Source organism: Triturus cristatus, chromosome 6 (genome assembly GCF_964204655.1).
Source record: "Triturus cristatus chromosome 6, aTriCri1.1, whole genome shotgun sequence".
In the NCBI taxonomy this organism is placed as follows: domain Eukaryota; kingdom Metazoa; phylum Chordata; class Amphibia; order Caudata; family Salamandridae; genus Triturus; species Triturus cristatus.
Genome location: NC_140589.1, coordinates 265,581,988 through 265,607,100, shown reverse-complemented (window position 1 = coordinate 265,607,100; position 25,113 = coordinate 265,581,988). Strand labels below are relative to the sequence as shown.

The following is a 25,113-nucleotide window of genomic DNA, read 5'->3' as shown; positions in this document are numbered from 1 at the left end:
ATAGTGGAAAGAAAACAATCTAACAAGTTGATGCCCATGCACTCTATCACCGAAAGGAGGTGTTACCTTACCTTGTGACTGGACTGGAAAATACTTCTTTGAAGAAAAGCAACTTGCAAACATCCGGACCCAACACTAGATGGCAGGAGTATGCAACGCATGTTTATCTACAGCACACTGCCAATTTATTTTTCCCTACTGTAGCACTAATCTATAGGATGACATTGGAAGGCTTCATGAAACTTTAACAAAGTCCAACTATTGACAAATGTGAGCTTGAATGATACTTCAAAGTGTCTAAATAATAGAATAAATCTAACAACTTTCTAAGGTAAGATTTATTATATCTATGACAGGAAATAAGTTATTGAACTTGCTTTTCCAGTTCTAGGGTAGTCTCTCCTGATTGGCCACCCTTTGACAGGCTGAGCCAAGCTGTTCTGATGAGGTGTGAAGTGGCATGAAAGGGAAAGAGGCATCTGGTGGGAGATCTTTGGGAGACAAAGCAAAAGGCTGGAAAGAGGCTGGGCAGCTAAACTGGTCTTCAAAGGGAGAGACAGTGAGGACATGAACCAGGCCCACCCCCAGCCAGATGGGAACCTCTGCAATTGAATTAGCTGAGGAGCTGGAAGCAGAGTATTAGGGAAAGTTAGCCACACCTGTAGGTTGAGTTAGAGAGACCTTAATCTCCAGGGGAAGTGGTCAGCATTGAGGGGGGCACCCTGCATCCCATTGGTCAGGGTTGACCCCCTGCTTGCCAGTCCAGAAGCAATATGGGAGAGCTGCCCAGCAACTCAGATCCCTGCCTTGAAACTACAAGGAGGAGGACTACCCTGCTGGACCCTTGGATTTCAAATGAGAGGTCTGCACTCTAAACCTGCTGAACACTTGGTCTTCAATTCAAAAAGGGCTTTGCCTTGCTGTGGAAGTTGAAGGAGTGCACTTCCTGAAAGCAACAGGTTAAAAGAGCTCCACCTGCATCATCTCCACTAAGTAGAACCCAGCTGACCACCTTCAACTGGACGTCTAAAAAATTGGCCAAGTGCATTGTGGGAAAGATCCCAAGGAGCTGTCGTAGATTTGCCTGAACTTGTAGTGGAAGAAGGTGCCAAGTTTGTTGCAGAGGTCTTGGGAGGGTGGGGGGTCTGTGGTCTCGCTGTTGGGCCTGGCGAACTCCTTGACAGTGGCAAAGAGGTCTTTGCTGTTGTGTGTGTTGGTGCTGATTCTGTCTTGGGTGGCCGTTTTCTTTTTGGTCTTGAGGAGCAGCTGGTATGCGTTGACGGTGTTTTTGAAGGTTGCGTGGGTTTCCGGGGTTTTGTTTTCCTCCATCTCTTCTCGAGTCGTCTGCAGGTGCATCTGGACTCGTGGAGGGCGGGAGTGTACCAGCTGGCTTTCTTGGAGTGTTGCTTGCCTGGTGCCTTCCTGAGGGGGACCAGAGTGTCGGTGCAGTTGGAGTTCCCGCATGCCGAGGTGTTGGCCTCTGTTGATGTCGACAGTGTGGTAGTACTGAGGAAGGCGTTCTTCGGGGACCTTTTCCAGCTACGGTGTGGTGAATAGTGGGAGTAGCAAAGGCAAAGTGCACACAGTGGTGGTCGGTTCAGAGGAGTTCGGTGGTGTGGCTGTAGGTGATGTCCCAATGGCAGAGAAGATTGGTCGAGCATGTATCCGGTTGTGTGGGTCGGGGTGGTGACTAGCTGCTTGAGTCCGATGTACTACTCCTGGGGTATAGGTCTACAACCAGGACTCTCCAGCTGTCCTAGGCTTTTCTTTCAATCGGACTCCAGGTTTAACCCATGTCTTTACACTGAGCCTCGAGGCCAGGCGTTTTTTGGCCTTCCTCTTTTAACTTGAGGGTTCCAGGTGAATTTATACCATATTTAATTCTTTTAATTGAATACATTTTTAGCTTTCAGTGATTGTCTAGTTTAAAACGGGACTGCTACTTCACCAAGCCAGGTCTCAGCAGTAGATGCAAGGTATTTAAGCATTCATCAATAAACAAACAATAGATTTCACTCAAACATCTTGCACTTGAAAGGATGTTAGGCAACTCACACCCAAGGGTTTAATATTGTTAACGGTATTAATACATTTCTGCTGGGGTGGCACCAGGATGTGAAGTAACAACAAATCAGAATTTTGAAAAATGACCACTTCTAACGTATATATTGCTTGCTTACAAAATTTCGAATAATTTCTCTTTGGTTACCTTATGCATGATGATCTTTCGTTGAGCAGGTTCAGCCATATCAATCATCTTCTGTACTACATAGTTTGCATACTGGTCTTTCATCATGGTGTATAAGGCACTATGCGGGCCATCATTCTGGCAGCAAACCTCATCTATTAGCAAAGCCCTCTCTGCACGAGATGCGTGCGTGACACACTTTTCAACAACATTGCTGGGGGAAAAAAAGAGATAGAACAATACATTAAACAATGCGAAAACAATTATGAAAGATCAACAAAAACTCAAACTGTGTAGAGAGATGGGGACTCCAACACTTTCAGAACAGATAAAAGCTAAACCGAAATACTGAATGCTTAACTTGTATTTCAGTTATTTTAGTTATAATATGTTCAGATAAGTTACTTATTCTGTAAATCATTAATGAAGCCTAAGGAATTATGACCAAGTGCCTGCAAGATTTGCACAGAGTAAATTGAGGAAGTGACAGTCGTAAGGGAAAACAGCCTGAAATAGTGACTAGAGCCTGGGAAAAAGCTACTGTCATATTTGGGGACAGCATAAAAGACCTATATTATATACCCCTTGTTAAAAACATTAACACGATGAAAATATCTGTGGGTCATCATCATGACAGGAGAGACTTAAGGAGAATCAGATGACTGAAAACAAAATATGATTTGAATATAACCAATTCTCTCAGAAGTGAGCATGATGCTTCCAAACTAGGTTACATTTAAACTTTGAATATGTGCAGCGGATGGGGTTGCAGGGTCCAGGAAAGAAAATATCACCAATGCAGACCATCCAGGAATCAATCCGGAATTAAAAACAAACAAGCAGCAGCAGAGTGGAAGCATGCAGCTATTTAAACACAGATACCTAATTAGGCTTCCTGGATAGCAAGCTAACCTATAGTCCTGGATGTGTGAGCAGCATTCTGACTAGTGTGTCCGGTTAAGAGTTTGTGCGCAGTGTCCATGGCGACAATATTTCTGGGAAAGCTGCAGACCGAACAAGCAAAAACATGTGAGTGGAATTGAGACAGCCATTGGCAGTAATGACAAAAGTGAGAATTCATGTAGGGCTGAAGGAAGAGAAAGGGAGGTGGGCCTCTTTTACAGCCTATGTCAGATGCAGGGTCTCGTGTGCCCATTTAGTTTTATTGCTTTGCAGTGTTCCAAGGGTCATCTTGCAGTCACTTCAGATACTTATCCTGCCAAAGGTGACTCCAATGTGGAAAGAGAGTCCACAACTTTATTCGGTAAATTAGTACTGGAGAGATGCAATATTTTACTGTGTGCAATACAATGAAGCCCTGTTAGCTTCACCTAAGTGATTTCCAGTTTATTTTTTTTAATGCGTGTGGTTTGTATGCTTTACTCAACTCATTCTCTCCCCCCTATGTGTGCATCGCAGAGCTTGATTTTGACCTTCATTGTTTATATAACAGTACGAAATTCAGTTAGTTTTATGGTCTTGCTTGCTCTATAACATTTAACAAATGCAATGATTTCTGTTCTTAGCGATCATGGAAAGGATACATTTACAATTGTATACAAAAGCAAGCCTACTCCATTCAGCTGAAAAGAAGTGCTCCTTATATTCCAAATGTGGTATTGTTTTCTGTGTAAGTCATGGTATAGTGTATTCATTAGATGTAGAGCAAAAGTCAATAATACAATTTTATGCGTCTTCTAGTTACTTATTGGTTAAGATGTAACTTATCACTCTATAGTGACTACACAGTTTATCTGTCTAAACATGTACAAAACCCATCACTTGGAAAATGAGCCAGGTTCCTTCCTGATCTTAGAGAGCAGAATAGGTTGAGGCTTAATGTCAGCTGCCAATGCTTTTTTACATTTTGCATTATTTTGAATTGACTAACCACATCTGTAGTGATTCTTACATTTCTATAACCCTTTGAGATTTACACCTTGAAATTTCATCTCGTGTGGATTATTCAGTGTGGATTTTCCAATGTGGAAGAGGGGCATAAGCTTCACCCTGGTTGGGTCCCCCATCTGCAAGATGGCGGGGACTGAGAGGTGTGCTTCACCTTGCCTCCCCCACCGGAGGGGTGGAGTTGGCAGAGGACACTAATGGTAGGTCGTTTTTCAGGGGGCATCGCTAAGATGCCCTCTGTGTACATTTTTCATTAAATCCCACACTAGCATCACTGTGGGTTTAATGTGTTGAGACGTTTGATATCAAACTTCTCAGTTTTCAGTGTAGCCATTATGGTGTGGTGGAGTTCGTGATGACAAACTCCCAGCACCATATACTCTTAATGGCAGCACTGCACTTGCAATGTCTAAGAATGGACTTAGACACTGTAGGGGTACAAGGCTCATGCACCTGTACCCTCACGACTGGTAGAATGCGCCCAGCTGGAGGGGTGACTGATTTATGCCAGGGCAGTGGGTTGTAGGCATGGCACACAAATGTGTGCCATGTCAACTCTTCACTTTGTTCTGCACCAAGAGACACAGCCTGCAAAGGCAGTGTGTGAGTGTAAAGGTGCAGGGCCTCTAAGGGTGGCACAAAAAGTGCTGCAGCCTTTAGAGGTCTCCCTGGTCACAGTGCCCTGGGTACCTGTGGTACCATGTACCAGGGGCTGACCTGTGGCCAGAGATGCCAATTGGGTTTGGGTACAGTTTTGAGGAAAGGAAACAGGCCCTGGGAACCTGATTGGCAGGGACCCAGGGCACATCAAGTCAAAGTGCATCAGTAGTCTGGCAAAAGTGTGGGGGGAGGGGGGGTTTTACTGCAACAGAAACCCAGCTTCTCACATATCTGACTCAGTGAGTTGTTGTCTTGCAACATGTGTGAATTGAGTTGCTTTGCCGAGTGGTTTGAAATGGCTATCTTGTTTATGTGCCGCACATGCATTGCACACTAATTGTGCTGACTTTAAAATTTATATTGCATTCTAAATGTTTGTTGCTGAAATCATTCTGAATAGAGTTTGTTGGAATTTTGTGTTTTGAAGTAATCTAAGAATGATATATAATTATTCAATTATTCAAGTTGTCTGTCTCCTGAATGCATGCATTGACACGCCAAAATCTTTTCCAAGTCCCTAGTAGTCTAGTTGCGTTTAAACTAATTACAGTTGTGTTGTTCATTTCTTAGTGGACAGAAAATAGTCGCATAGACTGAGAGGTAGATTTGAAACTGGTCGGAGGTTTTTCTTAGTGTGAGTTTGATTCCTTTCACGTATTCCATTAGACATAGTTTCTTTGTTATTGGATTATTGGTCTGTGTTTCAAGTCTCGCTTTGAAGTTGAATTGTGATTGGTTAGCTGCTTGTGTTGCTTGACCTATTTGATTAAAATGGGCGCAGATCTCAAAAAGTCCATAGTTCAAGTTCATGAGGAGGATAAAATCCCACCTGCGGGTTCATCAGCTAATTATATGTTGATACATTCTTATACTTGTCCATGGTTACATGAATGGCATAAGATTACTGCTTATAAAAAAAACAGTGAGCCATTGGATGGATGCGGACAGGTGAGTGCAAACGAAAGCATGGAGAGAGGACATGGTAGAAGGAGTGGGAGTAATTCCTGCAATAAAGAAACAGACAAAAAAGAAATTAAATAATGACAAAAAATTAAGAAAGAAATTAAAAAAGAAAAAGAAGAGAATCATGTTCAAGTGATTCTGATGAGGATGGGTTTTACATAACCTATAATTCCTGTAATTTGTGTTTAGGGCTCTCTTATTTAAAGACTCACACCTAGCTAAATCAATTAATCTTTCCTTTTGATGTAAAAAGTGCTGACCGTTTTTGGTAGCAGGGGATGGCTAATGGTTAGGTTTCCTCTGCTATGGTTCAAATGATTCCTCTGTTCCTGGTTAAATATAGTTCGAGGGCCCTCTACCCGAGCCTTCGGTAACGCCTAATCTGGTAGAGACTCTACTAGCCGCAGATTCCCTACATTGGAAGTATCCCCAGGAGTCAGACTGGATACGGAAACTTCTTGAGCAGTACCTCTGCATGCAAGTAGGTGGCTTTATTCTGCTCCGTTTAGGAAGCGACGTGCGCAGTGCCCATATAGGCGCTACCCCAGTGCGCTGACATCAATTACTTTTCACAACTTTCCCACATCAGAAGCGCAGAGTCATGAGGGTTGCAGATACACAAGAGTGCAAAATTAAGGACCCAATAAGGGTACCGTTTGCAGAGAAATCAGCTATCAGAGCAGGGAAGACGGGAGGGTCGCTAAGGAATATGAGGCTAAATAGAGTCTCTACCAAGTAAGGTGTTATTGAAGGTAAGTAACTTGTTTATCTGATAGAGACTTCCAGCTTCTGATTTCGTACCTTGGAATAGATACCCAAATATTAACTCTCAGGAGGTGGGTCTGCAAACAGATTTCGATCAGGAAGTCCTGGAGGACTGAACAGGCAAAGTGCCTGCCATGATGGACCAGACGGTCTAGGCAGAAGTGTTTGGTAGGCAGTAGTGTTTGGTGACGTGTGCATAGACGCCCAGGTTGCTGCCTGATAGATGTCCAGGACAGGGACTACAACAGCCAACACAGCGGTTCCAGCCAAGGTTCTAGTGGAATAAGCGTGCCAGCCATCAGGGTAGCAGAATTTAATGTAGAGCAATATCTATCTTAAGATGGTCTGTTTCTGCAAAGCATTTCCTTTCTTAGCCCTGATGTACCCAACAAAAAGTTGATCGTTCACCCGGAACTCTCTGTTATGAACAATATAGAATTAGAACACACTTTTTGAGACCAGTCAGGGAAGTCTCTCCTCCTCTTTGGAAGGGTGAGGTGGTGTAAAGAATGTAGGCAAACTGATATGTTAGCCCACATGAAAAAAGTGTCACCACCAGTACCAGTTTGTCTGGGTAGAATGTTGTGTAAGAAGGACGCTCACTGACCCTACTGTCCGAAGGTATGGCCACCACAAAAGCGGTTTTAATGGTGAGTAAATGGAGTAGACCGTTATGTAGAGGCCCGAAGGGCGCGCACATTAGACATGTCAAGATTAGATTGAGTTTCCAATGTGGTACAATAAAGAGTTGTGGAGCAAACTGATTGTGAGAGGCTGGCATGGTATATGAAGTCCACTAATGTAAGTGGACACCTTGCACCAGTCCAGGCAATCCCTATGGTGATTTAGGACATCTTGGACAACCTAAGAAAGCTCTCCAAGTGGTAGCTGTGGGTAGCAGCCTTCAGGCTCAGTCCAGGAGTGTAAAGCAGCTTGTTTTACCAGAATGCAAACTTATAGTATAGATTAAGTGAAAAGAACCACATCAAGTATTTATAAAAATATGTATTCATTATATAATGCTCTCTAGTACGTTCCAATATCTCCAACACAGAGATAAACACAATACTTTAGCAAAGAAATACAGTAAATAGCACGAAATACACAGTGGACCTGGGGGGGGGGGGGGGGGGGGGGAAATTGGAGAGGGGGAGGCACCACACCATATACTGAGAAAGTGGTTTAAGAACCACGACTCGGATCGAGACCGGTCGAGAGGACGTAAGTGCTGAGACCCCAAGGTGAGTAGTTAAGGACCCCACGGAGAGCATGCGTATTGTGGAAACACCATAGCGTGCTCCGTACAACTCTATGTGCAAGTCACATTGGATTTTTGAAGATTACGGGCCCTTTCCAGTGGACCCTGAAGAAACCCCGTGGAAGATAGGTTGGTGAGCCAGCCCACCCGTGGATACCCTAGTACCCACGTTACCTAAACCAGGCAAGCCGGGTGCATACGTGTGAAGTGGTGTTGGAAACCACTGTCAAACCCAATGGATGACTTTAGGAAATTGCTACTGTGGAAGAAGTGTCCGGTGGAATCGGAGGATGGATTCTTGATGAGAGGTACCTGCAAACAGAGTCTATGTCACTCGGGAGTGACCAGGAGACTTGGAAGATGAATGCCCTTCGATGTCGGGTGTTGCAGGATGGATGACGAGGACCTTGACTCTGCAGCAATGAGGACCAGGTGACGCTGAGGAGGACCAGGATCCGTGCACGAGCTGTACCACGAAGGATGTAGAGTACTGAGAGGTCGGTGCCGGCGGGAGCACCAACAAGCCTTGGCAAATGCAACCAACGCAGGAACCAAAGGAGCAACGTCGGGACCAGCAAGGTTCAGGGGAGTCTGGGCAGGCCTGAGCAATCAGGGGAGCCCAAAAGAAACAAGTGTGACTCTTGAGTGAACCCACAGGCCGGAGGCACTAGAGTCACAAGAGGACCTCAAACAGCTCACCAAAAGATGCAGATTACGATGCAGTGTGGCTGAAGATTCTGGTCACTGAAGGTGCTCGAGGTTGGAGCTATTTGGAGCCCGAAGATCTCCTTGGAAAGAAGTCAACAAGCCTTCACAACTGCAAGTTGACGTGGTGCATAGGGGTTCATTTTTGCAACCCCCACAAGAGAAACTGGCCTCACACTTGGTAAGAAGGCTGATCAGGACTCTGGAGCTGTGGAAAACCACCACCTGTGTTGCAGAGCCTTTGGAGTCCGGAGGAGCTCAGGATCAGCAGGCCGGTCGACTTAGTTGCGGTGCCTGTGAATGCAGGAGAGTGGCTCCTTCAATCCAAGGGAGAGTCCTTCAACTGTCTTTCATGCTTCACAGGCCTTGGAAGGTTCCTTTATAATGCACAGGCACAGACGATGCAGCAGACTGGAAGGGAGACGAAGTCAGGGCAAACGAAGTCCAAGGTGCCCAGACGGTAGAAGTATTGATCTGAATCTTATCCCACGATGAATCTAGGGACCTACACCCAGGTAAGCTCCTAGGGAAAGGGTTGGGAAGATTCAGGGGACCCTCCCAGAGAAGGTTCTGGACAGGGGATTACTCCCATCTCCTTTGTCCAGTTTCGCTTCAGAGCGAGAACCAATGGCTCCCAGAACTGGACTAGGCATGGGGACACCAAGTGTGCCACTCATGCAGACTTTTGGCACTGGCAAGCGCACCCACCCGGTCCCAATACACTAAATCCTGTCTCGGAGGTGGGAACACCTCCCTGTGACAGGATGCCAATTGTTTACCTTACTCTGCTCGAGCTTGGCTCAGCAGCAGGAGGGCAGAAATGTTTTTCTGGTCGGCAGCAACCATTTTGTGCTGTCCAGGGCTAGAAGGTTGGCACCCGGAACACTGAGAGCCTAAGGGAAGGCTCTTCCAGTGCTTGGAATCATACCTCTCACACCGTTTACAGTGTGGGGGTAGGATTCCAAAATGTTTGTTACGAAACATGATAGGATCAGTTACAGCTGTTTTCGAGATGGTCAGCGTGTAATTACGTGGTGCCCCCTCTATATAATAAATGGCTGCTTCACTGACAACCCGGGAGAATGGACTCCGTAGGCTGAAGGGGTGTCCTGCTCATGCAGGGGCACCCTCTCACTTTGAACCAAGCACCCTGCCTTCAGGATTGCAAAGGCCTGCTATAGGGGTGACTTATAGGTTTTAATTGCAGCGACCCTAGATATAGGAAACCTATATCTTTAGTAAGTGATGCAAGCACCATCTTACAAAGGCTGCAATGGCAGGCCTGTAGTTCCATTTTGCACAGCCTCTCATGGGTGGTATAATGCATGCTTCAGCCCATGGGAGACCTCTGAGGTACCTATGCCATGGGTACCATATACTAGGGACTGATAAGGATACCCCAGTATCCAATCTGGGATTGTACTTCGGTACTAACACAACAGTTTAGGGAGAAAGCAGATAGACTGGGGTCCTGATTAGCAGGATCGGAGTCAGACTAGTCAAAAACAGCATCACATCAACCAGAAAGTGGGGTAACCATAGAAGCAGATCCTACTTTCCTACACAGATGTTGAATCCCTTTAGAAAACACATCACAGCGGGTGACTTTAACCAAGAAGGTTGGTCTGGCAACGGCAAGAAAATTGATATGGGGAGAGGTAACCTTTGACAGTGCCCATAGCAGAACCCTGCTGGGCCAGAGAAAGAATGGACAAAAAAACCTGGGATAAGGATGCAGGAGGGGGAGGGAGGGGGGAACAACATTACTGGAGGCACATCATGCCATAAATGTGTCCCAACAGCAGGCCTTGGAGCCCGAGGAGCGACGACTGCGGCCCCGTGAGCATTCACGGGAACGATCCCGGGACCTGAAAAGACGCTGGGACGAGTGCCGGGCCTCCAGCAACTTCCGGCGCCACTCCCGCAAGGCCTTCGAGCCATGGCCTAACAGTCCCGGGAGTCGTGGTCGGTCTCCAGGCAGTAGAGGCAAACATCGTGGGGGTCCGTCACCGACATACTGCGACGGCAGGCATCCCTACGTGCACCAAGGAGGAAAAGTCTCAAAAAAGAGTAGCCAAAAAGTGACTAAGGTACGTGCTCTATCCGGATCTGCGCTTGCTGGCGCGGAAAAAGAAAGAACTGACATCAGCGCGTATGGGTGGCGCCTAAGTTGTCTCCGTAACGTCATCTCGGCGCTTACGACGCCAGTGACTGACGCGGAGCCGCACGACGCCACCTACTGACGCGCAGGAGTACTGCTACAAAAGCTTTCCGGATCCAGTCTGACGCCTGGGGATGTTCTAAGGTAAGGAATCTATCACTAACGTGTCTCTTTCAGATGATGGGATCCACGGCACTGGAGTTGGCTCCGTGGAAGGTTATGGCCCAGTGGGAGGAGCTGCTCCGGATATACGTTGGATCCAAGGGGCCCGACTGGTGCTGATGGCGAACTTGCTGGCGTGAACCCAGTGGGGGCTTCCTCCAAACCAGTGGGGCCTGAAGGCGCTCCAGAAGGGCTGGCTCTCCCAAAAATGAGGTGCATGGCCTCATAGAACACTGAGTTAGGCAGGGGTTGTTCCAGCTCTGGGCGGCACAGGCTCGACATCGTTCCAGCGCCTCAGAAGAAGATTTAGACAGTGAAGTCGAAGCGCTCTTAGACTTCTTGGACTACTTCTTTCTGAGATGAACGTCGAGAGCGGCTCTGCGAGCGGTCCTTTGACGCGACCGAGATCTTAATCATCAATGGGTCATACAACGTCAGGCGGCAAGGAGTTCTCCCTCAAAGCCTTTGGGCTCCAGACACCACAAGCAAACCAGGTGTGGGCCCGTCACAGGCATCTGCCTGTTGTAGGCACCACAGGGTTTGAACTCCACTGGTTTCTTAGGGGATATCCCTAGCACACCAGGAGAAAAAGTCTCAAAAAAGCTTCGACAAAACGTTGAGAAAAATTAGTTAAAAATCTACGCTGCCTGGCACAGAAAGAAAACAACTGATGTCAGTGCACTGGAGTAGTGTCTATAAAGGCACCATGCACGTCATGTCTGGTTCGGATGCTGCCAAGCCGAATGATGCCACTTACCGGTGCTCAGTCTGACATATGGGGTTAGATTCTAGAAGTCTCTATCAGATTTAAAACACAGTGAAAGACGTGGTGCAGGATTTTACAGGAAAGGAAATTAGATTAATTAAAAGTGCAGAGCCAGTGCCGATCACAGTCAAATCAAATGCAGTGTTTCCTAGTACTCCCCAGTACAAGCAGACTTGAAGAAGGAATGGCAATTGTTTTTGAGTAAATGATTGAGCAAGACATTTTAAAAGAGGTGCAAGGAAGTCCTTGCAAAATCCCGATCATGGGAAATAAAAAAGACAAGCGGAAACTGAAGAGCAGTGCAGGTAATTCGCAAAATTAATATTGTTGACCTGTGGTACCAAATACTGCTGTCATTTTGCTCCAGATCCTTGCTGATGTAAGCGATTCAGTATAAACTGTTTGTGCCAAGCATTATTCACCATTTCTCTTCATGAGAATAGTTGCTTTCAGATTTTTCAATAGAATCATTGTTTGGTGTAGAATCTCATAGTATCCCTCAGAAGCAGCATTCAATTTAATCCCAAATTCTGAAAGACGCAGAGTTTGAATCTTCCCTTTAACTAAGTTATGGCGCAATATATTGACAATCTAAAGATTGCAAGCTTGAGACAGTAGCGTTGTTGAACCACCTTGCAGCGCATGGCCATAAAGTTGCCCCAACAAAATTACAATACTGTCAGAAAGTAATTGTTTATTTGGGACATAATATCGAGGAAGATGTCTAAAGAAGATCTCTCTGCAATTCGGAAATTAACGCACCAATTACCAGAAAAGAAGTGATGTTTCTAGGAATGGATGGCTACTGTGGTAAGTGGATTCCAAACGTATCCCTAATTGCAAAGTCTTTACAGAGGCTTACTTACAGTGATGTGAGTGATCCGGTGCCCTGGAACAACAAAAGTATGAATGCCTTGCTGGAACACGAACATAGACTCTGTATTGCACCCGTTCTTGGAATGCCTAATTATGGGAAAGAGGAGTAGGAGTAGTTTCTTTTCTGTAACTCCAGTTCTGTAGTAGGGGTATCTCTCTTATAGTCATGTGAATAGTCCCGCCCATGTGCGTGGACCCCGGAGCAATAAAAATAATCTCTTAAGTTGTCAAGCCATGCAGACCTGCATCTACACTTAAGAGAGGATTCAAAGACAGATAATGCAGCCTATATCTACAGGCTACACTGTCCAGTACTTCAACTAGAAAATTCCACCAACATCCACAAACAGCACTGCCTGCCCAGCTTTTTCCACAGAGAAAAACCTGCCTCTACCAGCAAAAGCCTCTGGAATGATAGAGGGGGAGGAATGGACAGACAAGCCCCATAGGCTGCCATTATGTGGCTCAGAACAGGATACTGTGCCTTTAAGAAAACTTTCCAGAACTTTTCCAGTATCCCAGAATGCACAGCAGGTCCCTTTTACTTTCAGTTCTTTTTGAAGGCGTAACACGCCAGACCTGTAGCATTCCTTACATTAACATGTATCTCTCCACCGGGGAGGAGGGCGGGCGCTTATGACTATAACAGAGATACCCCTACTACAGAACTGGAGTTACAGAAAAGAAACTACTCCTTCTGTAGTAGGGGATCTCTGTGTATAGTCATAATCTAGTGAATAGAATGGCAAGCCCATCCCCACACCAAAACGGCGGTGGAGAAGACTACAAAATAATACCACTACTGTGCGAACAAATTTCGCAGCAAAGCCTGCCCAACCTGAGCATCTGCCCTGGCATCCGTGTCCAGACAGTAATGCGCAGCAAAGGTATGGACCGACCTCCAAGTGGCCGCCTTGCAGATTTCTGCAATTGGAACATTACGCAGCAAAGCAGTCGTGGCAGCTTTGCCCCTGGTGGAATGAGCCTTAGGTTTACCCCCTAAGGTCTTATTAGCCTTTTGGTAACACAATTGTATACAGGACACAATCCACCTAGAGATGGACTGTTTGGAGGTAACAAGACCGGTCCTGACTGATCCATAATTGATAAACAATTGGTCTGACCTACGAATATCTTTGGTCTTATCAAGATAAAACTTCAACACCCTCCTAACGTCCAGGGAATGTAGAGACCTTTCCGCTGGAGAAGAGGGATTCTGAAAAAACGTAGGTAAAGTTATGGTCTGGTTGACATGAAAATCAGATATAACCTTAGGAAGAAATTTAGGGTGAGTACGCATAACAACCTTAGCAGCATGAAATACCGTATAAGGTTCTTGGCAACACAACGCCTGAAATTCACTCACCCTGCGGGCCGACGTAATGGCCACTAGGAACGCCGCCTTCCAAGACAGGTGCTGCAACGAAGCCTTGTGAATAGGTTCAAAAGGCTCCTTCATCAATCTGGACAGCACCACATTCAATTCCCATGAAGGCGAGGGAAGTCTGACAGGAGGGAACACTTTCTTCAAGCCTTCCAAAAAATCCTTGATCACAGGGATCTGAAAGAAGGAAGTCTGTGAAGGGCATTTCCTGTAAGCAGTCAAAGCAGCGAGATGGACCTTAATGGAATGGAAATTAAGGCCAGACTGCGCCAAATGCAAAAGGTACGGAAGGATGACATCTTCCTTACATGTCGTCGGGTCAAAGTGCTTGGACTTGCACCAGATGCAGACTCTCTTCCACTTGTAAGCATAGGACGTCCTAGTGGAAGGTCGCTTAGCCTCCTTCAGTATATCCATACAATCTGCTGGTATATTCAAATGGCCATATTGCACTATCTCAGGAGCCATGCCGCCAAACTCAAAGACGAGAGGTTGGGGTGCACCAACTGCCCCCGAACTTCATGATAAGGTCCGGCCTGCACGGCAGCCGTATGTGAGGAAGGAGAGACCGGTGAAGCAGGTCCGTGAACCACCACTGTCTGGGCCATTCCGGGGCAATCGGGATCATCCGCGCCCCGGACTTGGACAGCTTGATGAGCACCGCCGGAATCAGGGGAATGGGTGGAAAAGCGTACAGAAAGCTGTTCGACCAGTCGATCCATAGCGCATTCCCCCAGCGTCCCCCGCTGGTAGTACCTGGATGCGAAGTCTCGGCATTTGCTGTTTTCGGCGGTGGCAAACTGATCTACGTCTGGAGTCCCCCACCTTGCGAAGACGTCCCCTAGTATTTCGTCGTTTATGACCCATTCGTGGTTTTCCTGAATCAGTCTGCTCAGTGCGTCCGCCTGAACATTCTGCACACCTGGCAGATGCGTGGCCGTAATAGTCAGTCCTCGGGCCAGAAGCCAGTGCCAGATCGACTGCGCCTCCTGCGACAGAGTGCGTGATTGACCCCCCCCTGCTTGTTGAGGTAATACATCGTGGTTGTATTGTCCGTCTGTACAAGCAGCGAGTTGGTCTGGAAGGACGGATGGAAGGCCTTCAATGCCAAGTAAACGGCTCTGAGTTCCAGTAAATTGATGTGGTACGTCGACTCCGACGGGGACCACTTTCCTTGTATCTGTAAGTCTCCGGAATGCGCTCCCCAGCCTTGGAGAGACGCATCCGTCACGATACTCTTCGTGGGAATGTCCTTGTGGAAGGGAACCCCCCTGAGGAGATTTTCCGCCGAACACCACCACTTCAGCGACTGAAGAGCATGCAGAGACAGCCGTATCTTGTCGTCCCAAGAACCTGTCCTCTGATCCCACTGATCCTCCAAGCACTCCTGCAGTGGTCTCATGTGCAGCTGTGCGTGAGGAAGATACAGGAGGCCATCGATCTCAGCAGCGAAGACACCTTCCTCAATGTCGTCGATGGAGCGGTCATAAGAGCCTAAGCCTTCCGAAGGAGTGATAACCGTCTCTCCTCCGAAGGAGACACGCTTGCTGACAGCATATAGATGGAGGCCCCCAAGTACTGTATGCACTGGACCGGAGTCGGGACAGACTTGGACATGTTGACGTGCAACCCCAGCTTGTTCAAGAGAACGCAAGACTTCTGGAAGTGCGCTTGTGCTTCCGAGAAGGCCTTGATCAACCAATCGTCCAGGTACGGGTAGACAAACACCTTGTTCCTCCGCAGGTGTGCAGCTAACACTGCCATGCACTTCGAGAAGGTCCTGGGCGCAGACTTTAGCCCAAATGGCAGTACTGTGTATTGATAATGATTGGCACCGACTTGGAATCGCAGGAACTTCCTCTGCTTCTGTACAATGGGCACATGGAAGTACGCATCCTGTAGGTCTATGGCACAGAGCCAGTCTGCTCGTTGCAGCTGAGGGTAAATCTTATGCAACGATAGCATGCAGAATTTCTCTCTGCGAATCCATTTGTTTGCTTGCCGCAAATCCAGAACGGGCCTGAAATCGTTCTTGTCCTTCTTGCGAACCAGGAAGAACCGAGAGTACAGACCTCTTCCCCTTTGAGACAGAGGTACGTCTTCCACCGCCTTTTTCCTCAACAGGATGTCTACCTCCACCTGGAGCTCTCGCAGTTGATACTGTGAGCTTACCGGCGGAATCGCTGGAGGCGGGCTGAGGAACCGAAGACTGTATCCATTGCAAACAATATTCAGCACCCACTTGTAATTTTTCTCCACTCTGCCAGAAAAGATTGAACGCTTCCCCCCACTGGAGTGGGTAACGGTTGCAGGGGAAGTAATCGCTCAGGGCCGAGACCCAGCCGGGCCCTTGGTCGCTGTAGCGGACTGCTGGCCTCCTCTACCCTTCTGGCGCTTCTGGAAGGGTTTCCGGAACTGCTGCTGCTGTTGTTGCTGCTGTCCCGAGGCCTGCCCACGCCCTCTACCTGCAGCCCCGAACCGTCTCTGGAACGGGCGCTTTTTCTTCTCAGGCTTCTCTAACCCGACAGCCGTCAGGGTCTCTGCCTCCGTCTTCATGCGGGCCATTTCATCGTCCGCATGCTGGCCGAACAGGGTTTCCCCCGAGAAAGGCAGGTTGGCTACTCTTTGTTGTGCCTCCGGTTTGAGTGAGGTAAGGCGAAGCCAAGCGTGACGCCGTTGGTTGATGCCATGACAATATCCATGTGCCGCTAACAGAGACACATCCGCCGCCGCGCTGATAATCTGATTTGACACCAGCATCCCCTCACGCAAAGTCTCTAGAAAGTCCTCCTTCTTGTCGCGAGGCAGCAGCTCCGCGTACTGCTGGAGAGACTCCCATAGGGCACGGTCGTAGCGCCCCAACAGAGCCCCGGCACTTGCCGCCTTCATGGCGGTAGAAGCCGTCCCACAGACCTTTCTACCCGCCGAGTCTAGCCAATGGCTATCCTTATCAGGCGGCACTGTCGAGGAAGGAGTGGTAGCATGCTGCTTCCTTGCCGCCGTCACAATGACCGAGTCCGGTTTTGGGTCCATCCTCAGAAAGGTCGGATCCGATTCCGGTGCCCGATACTTCTTCAGGAGCCTTGAGGGGGCTGGTTTCGTCACCGCCGGAGTGAGGAACAACTCCGTAGCGGGCTCCACCATTCCCGGCACTAGTGGCAGCAGGGGGCGAGGCAGGTGCTTCTTGTGCAGCGTCTCGAAGATCACGGACGTCGTAGGTGTTGGCACCGTCACCGTGATCCCTAGCTTGGCCGCACCCCTCAGTAGCACCTCCTGGAAGGAGACTACATTGTCGACAGGCGATACTCCCGTCCCTGGAGAGTCCGACAGCGTCGGCGAGTAGTCCCTGGCACACGATTGGGTGCGGGATCTGGCTCTGTGCCTCCTGCGACGTCGCCCAGATGTCGATGACGACCGTCCACGGCTCCGTGATCTTCCTCTCCATCCGGAGCGGGAGCGCGATCTGTTTGGCTTCAGCCGCTCAGCCGGCCTCGCAGGCGCAGGTGGCGTAACCTGGTGCCGCGGCCTCGGAGTTCTCTTCGGCGGCGTCGGATACCTAGGCAACGACACCGACCGTGGCGGAGCCACAGGTGGGCCCGACGGTGTGTGAGGCGGAATGGTATGAGAAGGAGGAGGAGGAGGAGGCGATGGAGGCGGTGGCGTAGGGATCCGTGGTGAGGGCTCCCTTGGCAAAGGAGGAAAGGGTGGCGACCTAGGCTTAGGAGGTGTATACACCACTGAGTACACCGAGCCCGGCGACTCCGTTCTCTTCCTTTGTGACCCCGAGGGACACCCGGCGTCAGGACTCCTCCTGCGCTGCCTCGGTGTCGATGAACGCCTCCTCGACGACGGCGAACGCCTCCTCGACGACGGCAAACGCCTCCTCGACGACGGCAAACGCCTCCTCGACGACGGCAAACGCCTCCTCGACGACGGCAAACGCCTCCTCGACGACGGCAAACGCCTCCTCGACGACGGCAAACGCCTCCTCGACGACGGCAAACGCCTCCTCGACGACGGCAAACGCCTCCTCGACGACGGCAAACGCCTCCTCGACGACGGCAAACGCCTCCTCGACGACGGCAAACGCCTCCTCGACGACGGCAAACGCCTCCTCGACGACGGCAAACGCCTCCTCGACGACGGCAAACGCCTCCTCGACGACGGCAAACGCCTCCTCGACGACGGCAAACGCCTCCTCGACGAGGGCAAACGCCTCCTCGACGAGGGCAAACGCCTCCTCGACGAGGGCAAACGCCTCCTCGACGAGGGCAAACGCCTCCTCGACGAGGGCAAACGCCTCCTCGACGAGGGCAAACGCCTCCTCGACGAGGGCAAACGCCTCCTCGACGAGGGCAAACGCCTCCTCGACGAGGGCAAACGCCTCCTCGACGAGGGCAAACGCCTCCTCGACGAGGGCAAACGCCTCCTCGACGAGGGCAAACGCCTCCTCGACGAGGGCAAACGCCTCCTCGACGAGGGCAAACGCCTCCTCGACGAGGGCAAACGCCTCCTCGACGAGGGCAAACGCCTCCTCGACGAGGGCAAACGCCTCCTCGACGAGGGCAAACGCCTCCTCGACGAGGGCAAACGCCTCCTCGACGAGGGCAAACGCCTCCTCGACGAGGGCAAACGCCTCCTCGACGAGGGCAAACGCCTCCTCGACGAGGGCAAACGCCTCCTCGACGAGGGCAAACGCCTCCTCGACGACGGCAAACGCCTCCTCGACGACGGCGAACGCCTTCGACAGGTTCTCGACGTCGGGGATCCCCTCGACGGTGACCTTCTCCTCTTTGCCGACGGCGAATGGCGACCTCGCCTCGACGGCGAGCGCCTACGCCGGGACTGTTCTCGACGCCGATGACTCGATGGAGAAGTCGACGGCGTCGACGAAGATGATGATGTCGTCGACGGCGGACTGCTCAGCTCCCTCGACGTCGAGCGTTGACGCCGTTTCTCCCCAGAGCCCTGGGGAGACGGTGAACTGCAGCCATCTGCAGCCATCCCCCTCGACGCCGTAGTCAACGCAATCGATGGAGAATGGGGACGTTTGCTGGGCTTCCTGCCCCTGGGGAGCCCCCCAGGGGCCTCAGCAACGGCAGAATCAGCCCGTCCTGACCCACCTTGTGCCCTCAGCCTTCTGTCCTCCAGGCCTTAGAGCCTGATCTTCATCCTTTCTCTCAGGGTCCTGGCTGAGAAAGATTGGAAAATGTCACACTCCTCTGGAACATGGGACTGGGGAAGGCAGACGATGCACACCCTGTGTGGGTCCAACTTGGCCTTCTTTCTCTGACACTCTGGACACTTGTCAAACAAGCCAGGCATGTTGACAACACACTGCACACACAAGAAGGAAGACAACAAGGTACTCAATAACCACTTGAAAAGTGAACAAATCCAAATAAACCCTTGAAAAGGGAGAGCTCAAGGCTCCAGGGTCCTGCTAGCAGGAGCCGGAAATAAGAACTGAAAGTAAAAGGGACCTGCTGTGCATTCTGGGATACTGGAAAAGTTCTGGAAAGTTTTCTTAAAGGCACAGTATCCTGTTCTGAGCCACATAATGGCAGCCTATGGGGCTTGTCTGTCCATTCCTCCCTCTCTATCATTCCAGAGACTTTTGCTGGTAGAGGCAGGTTTTTCTCTGTGGAAAAAGCTGGGCAGGCAGTGCTGTTTGTGGATGTTGGTGGAATTTTCTAGTTGAAGTACTGGACAGTGTAGCCTGTGGATATAGGCTGCATTATCTGTCTTTGAATCCTCTCTTAAGTGTAGATGCAGGTCTGCATGGCTTGACAACTTGAGAGATAATTTTTATTGCTCCGGGGTCCACGCACATGGGCGGGACTATTCACTAGATTATGACTATACACAGAGATCCCCTACTACAGAACGTATTCTGCCCTGAGAGAGAAGGGTGCTGAATTCAGTACTTATTCAGCATCATGAAGGAGCAAAGAGGCCCGTGGTTTGCTTTTCAACTACATCAGACCTTGCAGCCACTGGACTTTCGGGCTGCTTAAAAAGCATTACTGCAACCTGTCTTGTCAAAAAGCGAAGGGTTTATGAGGGGTGTACATTTGCGTTAGTCCCTCATTCTACTAAGATTTTGCTGACTCCTATTCCTACTCAGCATTTGTCAAAAACCAGATTGATCAAGGTGGAACAGGTGTTTCTTGCAGTTGGGAATGTGTCTATCAAACCGAATACCCTGAATCCAGCCACACTCTTGCCAGGGCCATAGAAGATTCCAATGAAGGAGGCAATGACTGTGACCACGACTTATCAATGTGACAAAGTTGTGTACCAAACCAAGGCCCGATATTCACGATGTAGGACTTAAATTGGCTAATTTGATTTTGTTTGCAGATGGTTCTTTTCTGAGAGACCAAGTATCCGGAGAACAGCCTATGCAGTTTGCACAATAGCTTACATTGCTGAAATATTTTACTTGTGCAAAGTAACCTCTTGTGAGAAAGTGCCATCTTTCTTGCATGGCATGCCCTCACTTTTTGCTGAATTGCTGAATGTACTTTGACTGAGTGTGCCCTGGATTCCTGCCCAGGACCTATGTTCCTTCCCTAAAAAAAAAACTCAAACCCAAATTGGAAAACCCTGGCCACATGTCAGACCCTAGTAAATGGTACCCTGGATACCCAGGGCCTTGTGACCAGGGAAGGCCTCTAAGGGCTGCAGCACTCATTGTGCCACCCTTAGAGGCCCTGTACCCCAACACACACACAATGCCCTTGCAGGCTGAGTGTCTGGGTACAAGACAAAACAAAGAGTCTACATGGCACACATCCCTGTGTGCCATGCCCACCACCTATACTGCCCTGGCATACATCAGCCACCCCTCTAGCTGGGTGTCCTATGCCAGTGGTGTGGACTCAGGAGCATGAGCCCTGTGCCCCTACAGTACCCAGGTCCATTCCTGGGCACTGTAAGTGCAGTGCTGCCATTTAAGAGTACATGGTGCTGAGAGATCGTCAAACACAAACTCCACAGCACCATAATGGCAACACTGAAGACTGAGAAGTTTGGTAACAAACTTCTCAGCACATTAAACCCGCACTGATGTCAGTGTGGGATTTAGTGTACCAAGCACCCCAGAGGGCATCTTAGAGATGCCCCCTGAAACCTAACCTACAATCCACGTCTGGTCTGGGAGGCTGCCTAGGCTGCCACACAGCAGACATGTTGCTGGATCCCTGGGTAGGAGAGCCCCTGTTCTCCTGGGCCTGCAATAATGCACATCCTGGGCAAGGTGTTAGGTCTCCTCCCCCAGGATGGACAGCTTCAAAGGCATGCCGCCTCTGTGAGCTTCCCCAGGCCACTTGCTGCCCCCACTCTGGCGAAAAGCCTGGCCGGAAACTCCAAATAAGGACAGGGGATGTGCCAGCCTGCCAACCCCACCCCTCAGGTGGGGGAGGCGAGGTGAAGCACATCTCCGGGCGCTCGCCATCTTGAAGATGGGAGGCCCTGCCCAATCAGGACTAGGCTACTGCCCCCCTCCCAAAGGACAGTGGCAGGACAGGGGGTGTACCCACCCCAGGGCATTGGTCCCTGCCCTTTACCTACCTGTAACGCCCCTAAATCTAGCATTTAGGGGCACCCTGAACCTTCCTTCCTTAGATTCCAGATTCCGAAAAACAAAGAAGAGCAAGAAGAAAGAAGACCTGCCATGCAGCTGCTAAGAAGAGGAAGACACCAACTGCTTTGGCCCCCAGCCCTACCGGCCTGTCGACCCTCGAACCTGCTCTTGCTACAACCCGGCACCTCTTGTGGCCAGCAACCTCACAAACCCCAGAGGACCTGGCTACCTTTTGGCTCTAAGCAGCTGGGACTCCCATGAGCAGAGGCTCTGCTCAAAACCAGCTTCTCACCCCTGGCATCAGCCCGGAACCGCGAACCCTGCACACTTGGCACCCGCCAAGCCTGGCCTGTGCCGGAGTGAACAAAGACCCCGAGGACGTCCCCCCGGCGACTGTGATCCCGAATCCGGCACCCAAGGACTCACCTCGACGCTCCTGACGACGCCTGGAGCCTCAGAACCATGTACCCCCCCCCCCCCAACCGCAATCAACAGTGAAGTTAAACTACCATGTTAGTGAACAGAAACTATGACGTAATTACATCACGGAGATCGCGAGTTGTGGTAAAGTAAATAGCGTGAAGGCAAAGGCAGGCGCCATCTTAAGTAAGAGTTTAAAGAGTGTGTAGTGAAACCAAAACAAAGAAACTGGGTTAAGAAAATGCTTGTGACTGTGAATTAACCACAGCAGCATGTAAAATGATGTCTACACATAAGGAAATATTTAACATTCAAATACGAAGTCTGTAAGGACCAAAGTAGATAGTGAATTCTCATGATAACAAAAAATGTACATGTGAAAGCTATAATAATTATGCAACGGATAATGCAAACCATAGTGATGCAGTATATGATATTAAGTATACTAGGTCATATATGGTGTAACAGGATGCAGGTGAAAAAGATCATACTGCATTTACAAATAGCATACAAATTCCATGCAACCATTAAGTCCATAGGGCCTCATGGTGTTTAACCCCTTCGCCGCGGCGCAAATTCCGCCGTGGCCCGGGGGGGGGGGGGGGGGGGGGGGGGGGATGGTGTTTGGGTGCAGGGGGGGCTTTGGGGGGGGGGGGGGGGGGGGGGGGGGGGGTGTTGGGGGGGTGCGGGGTGAGCACGGCGCCGCTATGCTCGTGACGGAACCACGCCGTCATGAGTCACGGGCGAGCTGTGCTCATGACGGCGTGGTTCCGTCACGACTCCGCCCACTCGTTATTTCGCCCGCACAGGCGGGGACTCAGTGACGCGTGGGCGGAGCGGCCACAGCATGACGGAACCACGCCGTCATGAGCACACGCCGCCCGTGGCTCATGACGGCGTGGTTCCGTCATGCGCACGCAAGGGGTTAAGAAACGGAATTCAATGATTCTCTCTTTGGAGTAACCTTTTGTTGTTGTCGTCTACTCCCTCTTTTTTCTCCACAACTTCAAGAACAAGAAATTTTAATTGACAGGTGTTATGTTGTTTGTCTATGAAGTGGGCAGCCACCACTGATTTCAGATTTTTAGTACGTGTATTGCTTTTGTGTTTCAAAATACGTATGCGTATTTTCCTCTCCGTTTTGCCCACGTAGCATAAGCCGCATGGGCACTTCAGCAGATTAATCACGTTTGAGGTGTTACAGGTAGCAGTAACCTTAAGCTTGATTTTAAAGTCCTTCATAGGGTGAGTTATAGAAGAGCCTTGAATGATGTTGTGACAATTACTGCAGTTATGGCATGGTTGTGAACCCTTATGGGTAGATGGTGAAAATACATCAGGAGGTTTAGTCAGTAACTCTTTGAGGTTGCGCCCTCTGGTGAATGCAAAAATAGGGCGAGTTGAAAAAAGATTTTGAAAGTCTGGTTTCAGACCCAATATAGGCCAATGTTTGTTGATAATGTTTCGGAAACGATGGCTCAAGGTGGAATATTTAGAAAACACCTACCATCCGGTTTTTGGGTGTTTTTTCTTTTTTGTTTAATAGGTCAATGTGGTTTGTGTTTTTGCATCTTGTTCTAGGATTTGTTTAGGATAACCACGTTCAGCAAATTTTGTAAGCATGGTCGCAATTTTTAGTCGACATTGTTCAGGATCAGATACAATTCTTTTGACTCGTAAACATTGTGAGAATGGTAGATTATTCTTCAATTTAGATTGATGAAAACTGATAAAATGTAAAATGCTGTTTCTGCTGTTGGGGGTGGTGTACTCCTTGGCAGAAGTCTATGCCTAACGCAGACAAAATCCTGGACCCCTGCGAGTGGGCTTAAGGTTCTCTACCAGATTCTGTGGAAATTATGCATCTCCTCAGCTGCGTGGCGCAAACCCCTGCAGAACTGACACATGGCTGGTGCTGCATGGATTGGACCAGTCACAGCGACCTGCATTGCAGCCCATTGGAATTGACACTGCATGACGCATCCTTGGCACAGACCCGTGACTCTGCATTTTGGGTATACGGAATGGATTTTTGTAATTTTGATCTTGTTTTATTTATTAAAGAAAGCTCTATTTTTCTAACTTGGTGTGGGATCTTTTTGGGTGGTGTTTTTCACTTTATTACTGTTAGACAAGTTGCACAGATTCTTTCAACATTGCTTCTAAGTTAAGCCTGACTGCTCTGTGCCCAACTGTAAGAAAGTGGCTCTGTATACACTGGACCAAAGTAAGGTACAGTGTTCACAGAGTACACAGTCCCCTGCGGTTTGACAGAGGCTAAAGTTAGATATAACCTTACTCTCTAAAGTGGTAGCTTGGTCGAGCAGTAAGGCAGTATCAGAGGACAGTGTAAAGCATTTGTTGTACACACTCAGCATGCAAATGGTCTCACACACTCAATAACTGAACTCAAGGCCAATTGTGTTGTATCAAAAGATATAGTTGTTTTATTTTAGAACCAACAAGGTATCAAAATATACTTTATCAGAATGAATTACTTTAGTTAAATACTTTTTAAATAGGCAATAGACTCTTTGAATACAATAGTTACAGTTTGTTGCAATAGGCAACACAATTTCAAACACAATGCAACATTGAGCTCAATGGGAATTTTTAGTTAAATGCAATTAGTTACTTTGTAGATTACTTTTCTAACCACAGGACTGGATCCTAGATTCAGTCCCGGGACATGAGCTGTAAACAGTTAAGTAAAAGCGTTTTGGTTACAGTAGTGATTTTTAAGGAATATTGAACAAGTTACTTACCTTCTGTAAGAAACATTAGTCAGTTAGATTCCTCACCTTAGAATATCCCCAGACGTCAGGCTGGATCCGGAAAGATTTTGTGTCAGCAATACCCCTTGCGCGCCGCTAGGCGTCGTGCGCCGGAATGACGGAGTACTTAGACGCCGCTCTTGCGCGCTGACGTCAGTTCTTGTACATAGCTTTCCGCGCCAGGAACGCAGAGCCATGCAAGAGACCGACACTGGTGCCAAAAAGTCTAGGGCCCTGAAAAAGATAACCTTAACCCTAGATGTCGGTTCGCAGAACGGGGAGGATGGGTGGGTCGGTGAAGAATCTAACTAACTAATGTTTCTTACAGATACATCGTTACCGAAGGTAAGTAACTTGTTCATCTGAAAGAAACACGTTAGTTAGATTCCTCACCTTAGAATAGATACCCCAGCAATACCAACCCCGGTGGTGGGTCTGCGAACCAAGATCACACCAGAAAGTCCTGGAGAACAGAACGGCCAAAGAAGCTGTCGCTCCGGACTTGGCTGTCCAGGCAATAATGCTTGGCAAACGT

General features: G+C 49.0%; 1 protein-coding gene across 2 annotated transcripts in view; it reads right to left on the bottom strand.

Moving 5' to 3' along the window:
- PUM2 (pumilio RNA binding family member 2) overlaps window positions 1-25,113 on the bottom strand; it is an 886,789-nt gene that overhangs the window by 91,980 nt on the left and 769,696 nt on the right. For both annotated transcript variants that reach the window (XM_085610624.1, XM_085610625.1), the window contains exon 20: window positions 2,210-2,402. In XM_085610624.1, the coding sequence (XP_085466750.1) occupies window positions 2,210-2,402 (193 nt within the window). The remainder of the gene's footprint in view (window positions 1-2,209; window positions 2,403-25,113) is intronic.